A 17,287-nucleotide genomic window follows, 5' to 3' on the forward strand; every position below is an offset into this window, starting at 1 on the left:
CAGCTGAAAGATCTTTTCCATTTCTCTCTCTCATCTTAAAATGTAACGAAGGTACAGACAAACCTATTCATTTTATAAACCTATTCGTTCAGCTCCTGCTCTCTACTTACTTTATGCTGTCCATCATAAATTTCTAACATCAAACAGCAAAAAACCCTCCAGTTTCCCAGGTCTGGGCAAGCAAGACATGGAGCTAGGCAGGCTTAGGATGGACTCTGACAAATCAAAACCTTTTACAAACTTGTCTGTGTTCCTAATGATCAGGGAACATGCTACAGAAGGGGATTGAGAAAAGCATCTCACACAGGCCCAGCTATGCTTCCTGAAACTCTCTTCAACCAAGGTAGTTCCTAGCTGCACTATTAAATCAGATCACTCTCTTCTTGTTCTGCTCACGTGTCCCAGGAAGATTAAGCTAAGGGCCATTATCTTGCCTATAGACAGTAAGCGCTAGGAAAACTTAATCTGAAATTAATCTACTCCTGAAGCGTGACTTGTTTTTCTCATCATCTTAGCTTACACCATTACTGCAAAAATGGTGTTCGTGGTCATCGAGTGACGCACTAGGACTCAATTTGAACACTGTCAGCTCGATGATTTACTTTGAGAATGTCACAAGCTGACTAGATGCTTCAGAAAGATGCAGTTTCTTCATCATAGATAGTCCTCATCTATACCATCTGTTCAGTTCTTCATAGCTACAGACAGTTGCCATAGTTAAGGTAGCATTTACAAACATTACATTATTTATTTGATAAATTGTTCCTAATCCTAAACAGAGGAAATAATAGGTATCTCAAATATGTGTTAGGATAGGTTGGTCAATTAATCTATGGTGTTAACAGTGTGCCTGTTTGGGAGGGCAGAGGAGATAGGGACAGCTAGCTCGGAAAACAAACCGTCACCTAGCTAGTTTGCAGTATGTTGTTCACTGCGCATCTAGCGCACGTTGTTTACAGCTCTGAAATCCCAGCAGGCAGGCAGCTGCCTCTACAGCCTCGCCCGGACCAGGGAGAGAAGAACGGCCCCTCCGTCAGTCTCCGCAACATCACCACGTTCTCTGGTACGTTTTGGAAGAGCAGACAAGCTTCATGTCAGTGGAAATTAACAGGGCTCTTTTTACAGTTGGTTTGCCTGCCAGGACAAGGTGAATTTCCCCAATTCAAATGTATGTTCCAAACTTTTGATTTAAATTCTTTCTGATCACATAAAGAATGAGTTCAGAAGCCTGGCGTAAGTTATCTGCAAAGTTTTAGCCAACAAATAACCATGAAAAGCAATTCTATAAATAAAGTCTTTGAGAAATTATCTGCCTCGTTACTGCTCACCAAATGCAACTCCAACATATGACATAATATTTCTACGCTTTGAAAAATTTCTGAAACAATTTATTAAAGCACACTAGGAATTCCTAAAAGATTTCAATCAACAACAATGCGAGTTCCTGTATCACACAATGAGTATATAATGACTTCAATTTGTTATTTACTTTTCTTTTACTTACCATTGAATGCTATGTAAGGCTCAATTTGATTGATTTGTCAGGCTTAGATGTTTTAGAATCACTGCCTAACATCTCAGATCTATCTTATAAAATTTCACCAACTAGCTTTCAGAAGGGAGAAGGGAAAATAGCATCATACCTGAGATTGTGCATTAATATTGGCTCCTTCCTTAACCAGAACTTTGACGACTTCAGCTTGTCCTGCTAAGGATGCGATGTGCAGGGCTGTATTCCCTTTCTGTTACAGGGAGGGAAAACAGGAAAGACATTAACCTTCTTTAGGAATAATTTCAGCCAGCAGTTCTTTATAACATTCATTTTTTGAGTACCATTTTACCTTACAGTTCCATGATATTCCATAAACATCACAGGGGATAGAACTGGTAGTTGCAGCCATGAAGATTTCTTGAGTGGTTGTGTAACATCCTAACATAACTTTTGAGTGAAATTATGAAGTGTGATTGGGGCACGGGACAAACTTCTAGGTAAAGTTTAGTACAGGCTAGCAGGTTTTTTCCATTCAGGTCCAGAGATCATGCCCTTTAGAAGGTAGCTGAAATCTAGGAGTCCTAAAATTCAAGCTGTGAATCACATGTAAAGTGCGATTTCCCAGTACAAGACCCAAAAGGAAGATCTGACTGTTAAGTAACAGAAACCAACCTTTTAAACACAGAAGATAAACCTTTTTTCTTTTCTCTAATTGGCATAAAATTAAAATGCATCTTTTCAAAAGGTGTTAACTTTAAGTTAAGAGACACACTGCACAATAAAAATAATCTCTCACAAACAGCAGCAGTGCAGCAGACCACTGCTTTTGTACGAGCCTTGTATTTTTTCCAGGCCATTCTCTCATCCTGAGAGCAATATTTAAATGGCTTGAATAAACAAACAAGGTTCATAAAGCCAGAACAAAACCCCAAAGTCCTATCGAGAAGCTGGTGGTTCTACCAACAGCTTCACTGAGGGGTGACTTAAAGATATTTTTGAAGGAGGGAACTTCTGTTTTTCCGTCACTGATGGAAATCACAAGTTCAGCAAGAACGCTCCGAGCTGAGGACCAAGCGTTAACCTTGATGGAGATCCTGCGCATCAGAAATCATAAAAAATAAGAGAGCCGCAGGGACACGGTGGTGGTAACTGAATGCAAAGGCTGAGCACAGCCAGCCAACCTAGACACTAGGAGTCAAACACTACATGGTTCAAGCCAACAAATCTGGCCCATCACAAGGAATTTACCACCCATAGACAAATAACATACTGATTGAATATTTTTGACGTACGCCTGCCTGTGGCAATTATCACCCAGGTGTTTTTTCCATTGTGCCCTTGAGTGAAAAGGCTCTGGATATGATACAGTCAGTTACCAATTTTCACAGATTTGAAAAAAATCTACTGTTTTGAGCTATATTCACTCTCTCTATAATGGGGACCAGTCATTGGAAATAATGAAAAATCTGGCATTGCTAAAACCTTTTAATGCTTCCCCTGTAAACAGATTGTACAAATAATAACCTTTCCCTCTTCATTTACTACCAATGAGCTTCAGCAAAGAACACAGACTCGCAGGCCATAATAGAAATAACATTTTAAATACCAGTGAGGTATTTATATTACCTTATTTTGTACTTTAATATTTTTTTTCCTAAATTTCTCCCATGTATTTGACGACTTCTTTTTGTGAATAAACTTACAGACGTGCATGAATTACCTTAGTGGCAGAATCCACAGCCGACCCTCTTTCCAATAATTCTTGTACCAGTCCCACATGGCCTTCTTTAGCCGCCAGGTGCAGAGCATTGAGTCCATTCTGTAAGCACAAGGGCCATATCAATTACAAATATCAGCTCTGAAGATACACATTCCTACCTTACCCTGGTATAAGAAGAAGATTAGTAGCTGGAATACTATTACATCTCTTAGCTGACTGTCTACATAAGTCAGATATTTTGGACTTGGCTAGTTAAGCCAAGGCACTGTGTGACAAACTTCTCCGATAACTTTTTTCTCATAGCAACAAAGACATCAAAACAAACCGTATTTTGCAAGTATCCATAAGAGGTTCCTTCCTTTCTGATAGTTTCACATTTCCCCAGACTACTACCTTGGCTATCTCCATGGAGCCCATTATTTCAAAACTTGAGTGCATATCTGCCTTCTCTTTACTGTAACCTTATCTAGCCCCACTGAGATATTATCAACACAGAGAAATCGCAGGACTTAGCCAAATTTACACAGGATATATCTATTCAATCAGGATTATTCCAGGCTGATGTAGCTGTCCTGAACCCTGGACTCTCCTCCTCTCCTCTGGGATAACTGGTATCTAACACAAAACCAAAAGCACAAGCAGACCCAAATGGTAGTCGATTACATGTGGCTTGCAAATTATATTGATCCTTGACTTAGTAGCTCTGCTGGTTTCTGATGAGCAAGTCTCCACTAAACTTTGAGGTTTTGTAACCTCATTCAAACAGGGGAAGAAAATTAATGAAATAAGAGCTACAATTTTCAAAAAAAAAGCAACCTAAGAAAATTAGCATCTAAGTCCTTTTCACATTAAATAGGAATAGGATACTTTATCTCTCCTAAATTCCAGCCAAGGAAACTGCATCTTCCTCTTCCTAGTATCCCTATTCCACCTAAGGGAAAAATATAAAATGACAGTCTATTGTAACTGAATTGCCAACCTATTTTTCACAATCCTACAGTATTTTCATGGTACATCAGGCAGGTGACAGCCACAGATACTGATTGCCCTCAAGCATTCTCCTGTTTTCCATATTGCAAGCATCATAAGCGATCCTCAGGTATTTGAGTAACTTGCAGCAAGTTTAGCACTGTGTAATTTTTATCACTTTACTTGTCTCTAAGCAGTTCATAGTCATTTAAATTGCAAAATAAACAAGCAGCTTTCTGGTCTTTTATTTGTCCATCCACAGAGGCAGTTCAAGCTTGTAATTCCCAGTAGGATTGTAAAGCACTTAGCACTTCACAGGAGGCATTTAATGGGAGTGGGTCCAATGGCTGCAGACACAGCAATCCAAATGCATTTCTGAAGTAACACCATTTAATTCCACATTCATGTAAGCAGCACAGGCAGATTTTGTGGTCAAGTTCAGAAGTGCAACTACAAGAAAAGCAAAGGAACTGACGGAAGGCTACATTCACAAGCTGCCAAAAGAAGAAGAATACCCTTACGCAGCCTGGTAGTTAGGAAATGTTAATGAGAAATGTGGTTTCAAGCCTCATTACGCGGGTAAAGCAGCAGCAACCAGATCTTCCTTATTCCAGAGGAACGCTCTTACCACTGAGCTGCAGAGCCCAGGGGTGGCAGCACTGCCATGCCCTGGATCAAGGATAAATTCGTAGCCAAAATTATGTGGTGAGGTTGACCATAATCAGCAAGATGAGGAACACTGTACATGTCAGGGAGCTGAAAACATTTCAGAAAGCTCTAATCTTCCTTGGTTTTTAATCTCAGCTGAGTATTAAATAACCATAATTACTACCTACAGTGGTGGAAAGCTTTGAAATAGTATTTTGCGGGGAAACACACAGTGTTCTTCTCATTGTTTGAGAACAAAGACCTGTTCTCATATCTAATCTCCCAGACTCAGTCATCAACACTTTCTATGAGAGTATGAACGGTAACTTTGACTCCTTACAGTTGTACAAAGCTGATGACACGTTACTAACCTTTTTCACGCTTTGCAAGCAGACTGAAATCCACAAACAGCACAGAAAGCGCAATATTGCATGGCCCACACAAATTATGCGCACACACATGCCTCTGAATGCAAAAAGTTGAGGGCAAGCTTCTTTTTTAGTCTACCATGTGCCAAAGTATGGAGAAAGCAAGGCTTGTCCCGGTGCTTAAATCAGTAGCAATCTCCTAAAATACCTGTATTCGTACCTCTAAGACTCATATTAAGCAGCTGAAAGCTAATATTGTTGCATAGATTATGTGAGTTTCTTTGTAACATAGGACTTCTTTTATTCATTAAAACATAAGCAAAATGAATGCATGAGGTCCAGTAAAAAGGTTACAGAAAGAAACTATAGCCTAAATACAAGTCCTACTGTACACATTCACATTCCGTAATTCCTTAAATAGAGTAAGCCGGGGCAAGCAGTAGCAGAAGCAAGCACTGCGCTTTAAATGTTGAGGGCCAGCGCGACTGAAGCGTTAAAGCAAGCTTTGTTCCTCCACAATCAGAACCAATGCTGTGATTATTTCCCAACCCACATGGCTGATCCCTGCTATTTATGATGACGGAAGCTCAGATTTAATCAATGCAACTCCTCCGTTCCTGTCAACTGGATTCTTGTATTTTAGAACAACAAAGGTTTCTGACACTTCCCTTCTTCTCTCCCATGCCTACCAAAAAGTTGGGGAGGGGGGGAGATGAAATTAGTTGTCTGCTAAGCAAAACTGTACAGCATAGGACTGCTCCTCCCCACAAAGCATACGTATACCATAACTACCTTTCTTTTAGAGGCTCATTTGTAATTCTAACTCTCGTAAAAGAACATAATACTAACCTTTCGAAGCTTGGCTTCAAGTGTTTCCCTGCAGAGCCTGATTCCCTTAGTTCTTTTTCTCTTCTACCACTGAGCTAGAGGCGTCAACATTTTGTATCCCGTAGAGTGCTACAAATGTGCACGCATACCACTACTGCTCACAGCACTTATTGTAGTGTCACCCTGCATATTTTCACCACACTAGAAAAGCCCACAGATTTCTTGTACATCATAGAAATCACCAACCTTTTCTAAGCCAACAGAAAGTAAGTGACTTCCTTCCTGTAAGACAGGCACTAAGTCTTACTGCTATTGTCTGAAAATCACCCAAGGAAGTCCATGCTACTTCTGCCTTTGTATTCAGTTGCCTCATGGAGTGATCCTCAGGGAACGGAGGTTCTTCAGCCGCTGCCCGGTTCAGCGTCAATCCTGCTGGGCCATTTACTCCTTCTGGGACATCACCCAGGTCGATGTTACGTCCACCAGCAGTAACAGCTTATACTATTCCTGCCTAACCCTGTTACGCCGAAGCAAACCGACCCCACAGAAAGGCAACGTCTTGGCAGAGCATCAGATCAACCTATAGTTCAAAGAACATTTTAAATCAGCGAAGTCAGCGCTGCTACCCAGAAGTGCTTCCGCTTCTCCTGTCCTCTCTTCTGCTCATTTCTATCCCCAGCCACCTTTCTGCAGATCAGGACCCTCAGTCGTTCGGTGTGAGGCTGCACGCATGCTTCTGCCAGCACAGGAGAGCACACGGCACGGAAGCATGACCACCAAGCCAGGGCAAGGCCAGGATCGCTCCTTCTGTAGCGGTACTGACTTATTAAAAAGACAAAATACAGCCCCAGCAGTTGTCTCGCATTATTGCGGCTTCACTGACAAACCGCATACCAAAGCTGCGATATGGGCACAGTGTGAGCTTTTGCACCCTCCCCTCTAAGCTCAGCTGTGACAGGTATGGACGATAACCTGGTGGTCCTAGAAAGCTGTGACAGGTATGGATAACCTGGTGGTCCTAGAAAGCTTTACTCACCTGCTGCTGAGACTTAGCAGGAAGTATAAGGAACATAAAAATGTATAGATGTATAGGGGGAAGGAAAGTGTTTGAAGGAAGTGGGGAAAAATTCTTTATACAATTGAACATTTGCTTGTGTTACCAGTATATAATGGTCTTGGCACTAAAGAAAACAACCTTTGTTAAATATAATGATTCCTACTTCCCTGGAGTTCACTTCCATTTGAAAGTACTCATTAAGTACTTAATCTTTAAGAACACTAGGAAGCAAGAATGTATATTAACAAAATTAAGCCTCATCTTTCCTTTATGCTAAGAGTCTGACCCCTTGTAACTCCCACCCACTCTGATGGAAGCTGGGATGCAACACTTTCCAGGAAGATTTGCCAACATTGGAGTTTCCAATTACTCTTGCCTTTGCCACACAAGGTTAGAATGGCATTTAAGCAACTTACAGGAAAACATCATGAAAGTCAACAAAAATAAAACAACACAAAAATCTACTTTTTTAATGTTTCGACCATTCTCTTGAAGCATGAAACAATGCACTTTGACCATTTTCCTTCCACTGATGCTATGTTCACGGCTTATATATATACTAACAGGCCAATAGCAAAGCATTTTGTTACAAACACAGTTACAAACACAGTGAAAATTAAAAAACCATTGTGATTAACTCTGCACAGTCATGCTAACTCCTTCACGTGTTTTGCCAGAGTTAAGGAGGCATCTGCACCCACCAGTAGAGGCTGAGACTAAAAAGCAGGATCATAGTCTTTGTTGAAGTCAAATACTTTTCCCTGTCCCTTTAACAGATGTCAGTCTAAGGTTGCCACAATTTCTCTCCTCTGAATAAATCTCTTGGGGAAGTAAAAAGCGCGTGTGGTCAACCTCTTTTCAAGAAGGATTTGGGAGAGGGCACATTAGAGAGCTGGGCATGGCCTTCTCAAGTCCGAAGGTTTCTTGAAGTTTTTCCCAAAAATATCACAAAGAAATAAAGTGGAGAGTTGAAAAAAGAAAAATAGTTTCAGATTATGAAAATTCTCCTTTTATGTTGCTTTATAGCCTACGAATTCACGAAAATGAATTAACCTACTGAGTGACACGAACGTGTGATACTGTCGCCCTCGTTATGACTACAGTGCTACTTCAGTCTATAGTTAGCACTGCTGGGAGCGTTAGCTGCTTTCCATTTGGACTAAATGAGGGAGTAATTAATAGCTGGTGCTCTGTCTCACTGTAACCGAAGCAATAAAGACACCAATCAAATTATAAAGCAGCCAACCAAACGAGAGCAAAAGCCAAACAGAACTAAGTTTTAAAGAGCCTTACAGGCCCCCAAAACTACTTAATATTTCAATGCTGTTCTGTTCAAGGTATCAGACTTCACAGAGATTCCTTGTGAATACAGAAGATTTCTTCAAAACCAATGCCAAAATCCATCAAATTTTTCCTTCCAAGAAAGTAACTCTAGCACCATGAAAACCAACAAGCCTCCAAAGACAAGATGGGGAAACGTTACTTTATGTTGCCTTTTGGATTACCAATTCTGTTTCAAAATGCAGCAGACAGCTGATGAACCCTTAGACTTGTCAGATTTTGGGGTCTAACTTCTGCTAGAACTACGGGCTGCACAAATGCATACTGTAAAATTAAAGTTCATTTTGCTAGTCCACATTTTGAACGTTGATTCGGAAGCAAGTCGTTTATCTCTTGCTACATTAACTAGAAATAGCAAGCATGTCCTAACATAACTACATTTTTAACATAAGGAAACTAGCTTTAAAGGAATCAGAGATTTCCAATGGCTATCAGTTTTTCATCCTATAAAATACCAGTAATTAGATTTTTTTAAAGGGACTGGTTTTAAAAAAAACAGAGGAAAATTTTGTCCCCTGACATTTCTAACTCTCTCCAGAACTAAATAGAAATAATTTCTGATTTTCAGAATAGATGACGGTGCTTGAATTCAGATTAAAGTAAGCAACTCCACAGTAATTTAACTTGATATGAAGGTAGCATTCACAAAGCATAATTAAGTAATAACTAATTATTAACTATATAACTATATTAATAACTGTAACTAATCCCTGTATTCTGTATATCCAGAAACATTAAGTTCCATCAGCTTTTGGAAACAGTTAAACTGGGGAAATACTTTGATAATCTACAAAGACAGATCTCTCTGAAAACTTAGGATCTGAGAAACACACTAAAACTGAAGAAAGCATCTTCTTGTGTTATCTCTGTTCAGAAAAGCTTACTCTCAACATTATGTACTGTTTTCTGAGACAGGATCCAGTCTAAAAACAGCATTATACTGAGAAAAAAAAAATCCTGTATATACAAGGCTTCATTTTTGAAAGAGCATTCACCTATCTCGCTCTTAAAAATAAAATACCCCCCTGCGTTTTGCAGAGAGTGTGTTAGCTTTTCCCCGTAGACAGCTGGACCACAACCACGCAGACACCATGCAAACCCCTTGGAGGAGGAGGAGTAACTCCAAGGCTGCAGTAGCAGCTGCCATGGCTTATTCACTATTCCCTAGCCTCTAGAAGAGTCGTCTGCTCCCACTCCTAATAACATTTACAATACACCAGGGATGCTTTATCAATAGAAGCTGAGGGTCTTAGCTATGAAAAAGCTTTGTGAGCAATTTTATATGGCACCAGAATCGGAGTTTGCAAGAAGCTGAAGCGCCTGTTCGTGCTCAACGGATGGTGAAGGCTAAGAAACGGGGCTCACTAGTCCTGGCGATGTAGGATGCCCTTCTCGGTTCATTCTTTGTACTTGGGAACTCCCATAGAGTGATCAGTGTCTTCAGGGAAACAGATTAGCCAGTGCACAGAGGGAAGTTTTTCCTGGCTAACAGGGCTGAGACAATCCCAATTAGAGATTAATTTCATTCATAGATCTGAAGGGGTTATTTTAGCATTTTTTGGTTCCTACTGTTTGTCAAGAGCTCAAAACACTTCACAGAGTCTAGAAAATTCCTGAGTTAACTCAACCCAGATGTCAGGTAAAACTACTTAATTAAATCGCGTTAATATGAGAGTTTTCAGTTTTGCACACTACTCAACCACTTTTTGCACCCTAATAAGTGCAGGTCTAAGTCCAGCTTTGATCTTAACCACAGTGCAAACCCATAGATCCTGAAAGTTGGTGGTGTTGCCATCTATCATCCAGGAACGCTTTATCTATCTCAAGCCACTAAGAAATTATGCAGCTTCTATTCTGATGTTTGCATTCATCTGGCTCTGATTTCACCTATACAGTGCAAGAGCTTTGCCAGCCAGCTGCAGATGGGAAGCGCTTTCCACAGAAGATAAATCTGCAGCAACCCTAGTCGTATTCCTCTCATAGCAAGCAAGAGAATATGAACGCTGGAAAAAAACCCCTTGTAATGTTTCCAAGTAATTATCATATTAACTATGCTCTGTCCTGGGGGTTTTTGTTAATATTGGTGCTTATAATCAAGACATAAGATTTGCTGGATCTATTTGAATATAAGAACTTGAGTCTAGATTTACTCTCTCCTAACTGGGAAACTTGAAGTTCGCCAGGTTGTGCCCCATATAATTCGGCAAGTTTCTTCTTGACAGTAGAGTCTTTAAATGGAAACTTTCTTCTAGACAGTAAGACAAGATTCTTTCCATATGTTTTCAATAAGCAGCACATGGAGAGCCCCAGTTCTTATCCTGCTCATCATTAAATTCCTTGGCACAGACAACAGAACTGCTCTCACTTTTGTGTCCTAACTTCCATTTGACACATGCCTACTTTAATCATCTCCAGCTTTTCTTCAGCAGGGAAGGTAATGTCTCAAAATAGTTTAGATTATTTAATTTCTTACTCTTCCATCTACTTTTTTTTTCAAAAATAAATAATGGCCACAATTGTGGAGGTTTTAATTAGTTTTGACATATTTCCAGTCTGAATGTCAGCATATAAGTATCACTAAAGGAGCAAGGAATTTTATGGAGTCTTTCTTGGTGGTAGAGATAACATTTGGATAATATAAAGCTCCAGTTCAGGAAAACAGCCTTCTTCAGACTAGCACTTAGCTGCATACTTAAATTAAATTAATTAAGACTTAAATGTAGTTTTAAAATTGAACACGTAGCTAATTTTCCACAGAATTAAGGACTTGGAGATCTGGAGAATACCAAGAAACTTTGAAAATCTATCCCTCACACCCCAAATTCCCCTGTCAGGCTGTCTCTCTGTGCGCCTGCGCCCTAGCCCCCAGCCCTTACATGCTGCCTGCGCTAGGTCTCCCTACAGCAGCCTGGGCACCCCACACCACGCACCACCTGCCCGTGGTCTTCTCCTGGGCCACATAGGTGCACCACGTCCCGAGGACACAGCGCGTGCGTGTTCGTTTTCTCTGGGTGAAAGTTCCGAAAAGAACACGAATTCTGTACCACAGGCTATTAAAGAAGAGGGATTTTTCAAATTTGCCACAAGTAGGTTGTGCACAATGTGGCTCACGGCCCGAGACAAGGCTTATGGGATCAAGGTTTGCTCGGATATACTGGAGGACTATGAGGAGCAGCGGCACCCCCAGCGCAGGCTTTTCCTGCGGCGTGAGGAGAGCGGTCCCTGCACTGAACATCCCCTGAAGTGTTCCCAGGTCTCATCTCAAGAGATAACCAGCTGCTTTACGCCAGAAGGAGCCCGAGAGCCAAGTAATACACGTACAGCGTGGATGATTAGGGAACCAGGACGCAGGCGTGAAACTGGGGAGCGGGGTCATTTAACACTCACGTTCCCAAACGTAGCCAAAGCACAGGAGTTTTTCTCATAATTGTTACGTGCAGGGATACAGGAGTAGAACCAGGGACGCCACACCAACGACACCTTTCATTAACAGTTGTTATTCACAGAACCCTTGCCCAAGACGGACAGCACAGTCAATCTATGTCAGGGGCAGCATGGTCACAGTCTTCTCCTCTGCTCCCAAACTTTCCCTGATTACCTGCATCTTTTTACCAGGAACTCTTCCCCTTTACAGCTCTTCCACTGTTGGAGTCAAACAGAATAAACTCTGCTGCCAGTGAGTTGGACCTGACGCTGTAGTCTGTGAAGGTGAACAGTCTCTGAAGTTTCTACTTAGATGGTGCACAGAAGGTTTAGCCCATCTCATGATGCATGAGTTACAAACCAGAGCTTATGTGACATTTCTGTTGAATGATTTACTGATTTTAATGTTGTTTAAAAACAACCTTTAAGAGATTTTACTTTCAAAATTCATAGCCATTATCCAGTTAGTGGTCATTTTGATTAAATCTGGCTAAGAGTTAGGGGAAAGTTGGACACCATCCAGCCTGAGCTTCCAAGTCCCCTTTCAAAGAAATGCCATTGATTTCACTAGAAGGTCAAGATATTTTTCAGGACTGATGCAGACACTTACTTGCATATTTATTTTAAGTCACGGTTACAGTCCTATTAAATTTGATGGTACTAGTCACTTAAATAAGCATTGCAAATGTAGGTCCCTAGGCTATAAAGGAGAAGTAATTGGATTTACATGACAGACTTACAAAAGAGCCAGGCTAAAGCATTCTACCACATTACAGTCATATCAATGGTGAAACTTTAACAGCATATTTTTACAGCAGTAATAACTTTCCTGAAAGGGGAGGTAGTATTTTAAGCAGAAAATTTAAGTACCTTTTTATAACAATATGTGAAACAATTTATGTTACTGATAAGATTGACCAGTGATAAAAACATATTTAAGTTTACAGTTTTCTGAAACAAGGTAAAAAACCATGGCTACTCTCTAACCATCTGAGGGTAATCAGAATTGCATTGCTAATGCAAGTGAGCTACAAGACTTTAATCTGCTTGGACACAAGTGAGCTAGTCAGCTAAAAATACCACCCACTGAATGTTTACTTACCGGCTGAGATCTCACAAAAATAGCAAGGGAAACCTCAGACTTCCGCACCTCAGGTCACAGGGGATCAGGTGCTTTGTGTGGGATGGCTAAGGAAAAATCAATTGGCTGACCATACTGCCTTCAGCATGATAAAGTAGTATATAATATTTCTATAATGCCCAGACTGCCCAGTGCTCTTTCTACTATGTGAGTGCACATTTTGAATTGGATTCGATCTTGCTCTTGGTGAAACAATTACCTCTACAGTTCCAGCAACTGCTCCTAAGGGAGGAGGACTGGCACTGCGGAGTGCTAAACCTCCTCCTGCTTCCTTTGAACGTCAAAATGAAGAAGTGTTTTAGAACCCACTGAAGATATATCAGGTTGTGCACTAACTACACAGTTGCAAAAAATTCCTTCTAAAACTTTATGAAGGCCAAGATAGGATTTGGGCATTAAACAACCAACAGACCAAGAAAGTCTTCATTAGAACTGAACCACTGAAGTCAAAGATGCACCAGAAATGCAAAAGGGACCGCTTAAAATGGTACAAAGCTCTTTCTTAGAATAATAGGTTTAGGGTATACCACAAGTAAGCCAAAGGAAGAAGATGTATAAATATTGCATTTGAAAAAATCTTCACAACTCTTTCTGCCCCTTCAAAGTAATCCCCTTACAGGTTTCTGAAGCAATTTACTAATAATTTTCATGCAAGTGGCTTCCAGATATCAAAGAAGAAAGCCAAAGTTTCATTTCTTCACTGAGGGTTCAGAGGTCCAGCAACTGCAACCCAAATTCCAGAGACTGGGGAATTTGCCATCAGCACCGCTGGCAGGGTACTGCTCCGGAGCATACTGCCCAACGACTTTGTTAAAATCCTTTCAGGAAAAGGAAGACTTACAATTTCAGGTGGGATTTACTGCTCTTGCTACCAAAGAAAACCCAGGCTTTCATAGCATTTCTTTTTCTACCAAAGAAATCCATAGCTTCTAAAGCCCACGTTCATATCAGAGCAGGAAACAACTCAAGCTTTCAGTCTGATGACTGACTTGGAGAATGTGTACCTTTCACCTTAGTTGTTCAAAAAAAATTAGAAATACTGTTTCAACAGCCTTTTTCCTTCTAGCTGCCCTGGAGAGCAATTTATTAGCTGTCACAGCTTAATGGAGTCATAATATAATTTCCTTACTAATTCCAAAGATAAATACAGCTTTATTTCCTAAATCTTTTATTTATTTATAATAGGTATGTCCACAGCAACTAGCAGCTCAGCTCCTGGACACAATTTACATTAGGAGATGCAACTGTGTCTCAAGACACAGTAAGGAAAATCTTTATTATTTCTGACCTTATAGTGATCAGAAGAGGTAAGACAATATGGATGTTTTCTCCATACAAAACCTAAAATACTATTTTTTACTTCAATTTTTTTCACTATCCAGTACTAGTATATTCTATCCCTACACATTTCCTGAAAGATAGAGCAGCTCCAAATGTCTGACACCTGAAACATACTCTGCCAAAAAGGGAGTATTTTTGATTAAATCAAAATGTAAAAGGAATGTGAATGACAGTGGGAAGATTAGATTCACAATGGAATTATCTTTCTTTTCTTCAGTAAAGCACATACTTTCCATCATTTTTCTGTCTTTAGGTTATTTAGTGATACTTAGATGATACTTTTCACCACAAAATAGAAAAAAAATTGAAAAACCCAATTTGAACAGAGTATTGTGTACAAGCAAATAATATTTTAGTTCTAAAATTTGTTTACTAAAGTATTAACTGAATGATCTGGAAAAAACCCCATTAATAAAATCTACAGATAATGTGCGAATTTACCTATTTATGTCGCTAACATCTGCTCCCTTTGGTATGAATTATTCAATTGCCATCCCATTCCCCCAGCATTCACATTAATTGAATGAGCAAGCCAAGCAATAATAAGCCCGGAAAACTAAGCATAAAACTGAAAACCCAGACTATATTTCTTTATTTTGGAGAAACATGTATCAACATATTGCAAATAGGGCCAGGATAATTTCTTTAAGACTAGTAAAAAGTTATTGCTATTACTATCATATGAATGAGAGTGTGTCCTGGGATAGAAACCCCAGACTAAAAATGTCCCCATGCTACAGGGCTTAAACATAATACACTGAATATGAAAAAAATGATGTTTACAAGAAACTTCTTTAGGTGACTGCAAAATGTTTTGCAATTCAGTTTCGAAATCCACTCACACACTACTGCATTGATCTTTGCAAATTGTTGCCTGAAAAACATAGTTCGTCTCCATCAGCTTCACTTTTCTTATTCATTCAAGCACACCTCACCTGAAAACTTCCAAGCAATGTCTTCACACATAAGCTAAGGATACCATTTTTTATACATGGCTTTCAACTTTTTCCTCGGCTCTGCCAAGGATGCCAGTCCACTCTGTCCTTTAGACAAATGTTTGCACCAAGAAATTTGGAACTTTCTTTTAAACTAAACACCTATGAAGATGCCAGAAAAGAGGTCTTCAAAATAGCTTTTAACAAAACCCCAGCCAAACAAAAAAACCCGAACAAAACCAAAACCAACCCCTGACAGCTGGCATGCTGTGGAATTTATTAATCACAATCATCTCACTGCCATCCTCTGCTCATCTGCCAATTTGTTGTAATACCTATTGCTCTTCAACCCCCATTTGCACTGCTAGTTCTCTGGGGAAAGGCCTCACTTCTCCAGCCAAATGAAAGAATGAGAGACTCTCCGTATGGGAAAGAAAACCGGATGACGGGTGGGCCTCAGCTTTCCAAGTCTCCTCTTCAGACAGAGAGTTCCATCTCGCTCTGTCACAGCAACACAAAACCAAGCAGACTGGGAGCGAGGTGGGGTTTGCTGAACAGACGCCTCAGGACATCTAAACTGTAGCCTTCTACAAAGAAACCAACCAGAATCACCAAGAACCTTCTAAACCTTCCACTTGATACCCAGGCATATTTTATCACAGTATTTACCCGTATCCAAAGAATACTACTTAATAGCTTCCTCGACTAGAACTTTTTTTTTTTTTTTTTTTTTGCATAACTTGAGTATTTTGAAGAATACAACTATATTTAGTGCCCACTGTTTCAATTAGAACTGGAACTTCACGACAGCAGGTCCATTAGTGTTAGACAACCAAAGCCTACCTTAAGTTTTGATTATAGGTACTTCACTAACATATATCCATGCCTGGGGGACACTGGCAAGAAAGAGGAGCCCAAAAAGGCTTACACCACACTTTACTAAAGGCAGCACAATTTTATAGACATTATCAGCTTCCTGTAGAAAGACACCACTGAAGAACAAGACTGAAAACATAGCTTGAGGTGAATCAAAACATCTGTATGAAGTAATCTAGCCTGAAGAAGCCTAGGTTTTGAGGGGGGTTTCTCGCAACTCGCTCTTGCAAGCTTCTGCCCTTCAAATATCTTACCTGATTACATGTGTTAATGTCTATTCCACTTTTCAGGTATTCCACTACTTTGTCCAGATTGCCAGCTCTGGCAGCTCGGAGGAAGCTTGCATTGCTGTCAGACTGTAAAGAGAAGAAAAAAAATCTCAAGTTAGCTCCTGCTTAAAAGAGAGCACAACTTCATCACCGGTGAAAGGTTTCCACATTTTATATTGCAGGAGAATAAAACTGTGAAGAAAACTGACTTTGCATTATATCTATATTAATTAGCATACACGTACTTAAACAAGGCAATACTGGCACAAACGAACTGCAGACCTGTCAGAGTGAGCAAAATAGTGCAATAATTGCTGAAGTTCAGAATTTTGCAAGAACCAAAGGAAAAAAAAAAAAAGAAATCATAGTAACTGATATTAGCAACAAGAAAAAAATATATGCATCAACTTGCTAGCCATAGTTTTCTGGGTGGTTTTTATATATATATAAAAAGTTTTTTATATATATAAAACTGTGGAGAGAGATATATATTAAAAACTCTGGAGAATAATTGACCAATCCTGTTATTGGCTATGCTACTTAAGAAAACATACATTGGCTTTGGATTTGTACTTGGCATAAAAAGTTACATGACTACAGTTCATATTCATGCACACACTGGCTTAACACAGAGGTACACACCAGAGAAAAAACAATATCCAAGAGCAAAAAAGTCCTATGGCTATATTTTATCACCTGTGACACAGAAGTGGGGCATGTTAAAGGGGGGGGGGGGGAAGAAGTCCCACAAACCAGGCAGCACTGCAAGTGTAGCTAACCATAGAGCAAAGCGGATGAAGTACTCAAGCCTGAGTATCTAAATCCAGGATAATGTTGTAAACATGCTCACTCCTAAACTGCCTGCATTCATACATTCGC

General features: G+C 40.0%; 1 protein-coding gene across 9 annotated transcripts in view; it reads right to left on the reverse strand.

Annotated features, from left to right (window-relative positions):
• ANK2 (ankyrin 2) overlaps positions 1–17,287 on the reverse strand; it is a 203,607-nt gene that overhangs the window by 145,018 nt on the left and 41,302 nt on the right. For all 9 annotated transcript variants that reach the window (XM_075501226.1, XM_075501225.1, XM_075501222.1 and 6 more), the window contains exons 2-4: positions 16,394–16,495; positions 3,213–3,311; positions 1,644–1,742 (exon numbers count right to left, since the gene is read on the reverse strand). In XM_075501226.1, coding sequence (XP_075357341.1) covers positions 1,644–1,742; positions 3,213–3,311; positions 16,394–16,495 — 300 coding nt within the window. The remainder of the gene's footprint in view (positions 1–1,643; positions 1,743–3,212; positions 3,312–16,393; positions 16,496–17,287) is intronic.

Source organism: Mycteria americana, chromosome 4 (genome assembly GCF_035582795.1).
Source record: "Mycteria americana isolate JAX WOST 10 ecotype Jacksonville Zoo and Gardens chromosome 4, USCA_MyAme_1.0, whole genome shotgun sequence".
NCBI lineage: Eukaryota > Metazoa > Chordata > Aves > Ciconiiformes > Ciconiidae > Mycteria > Mycteria americana.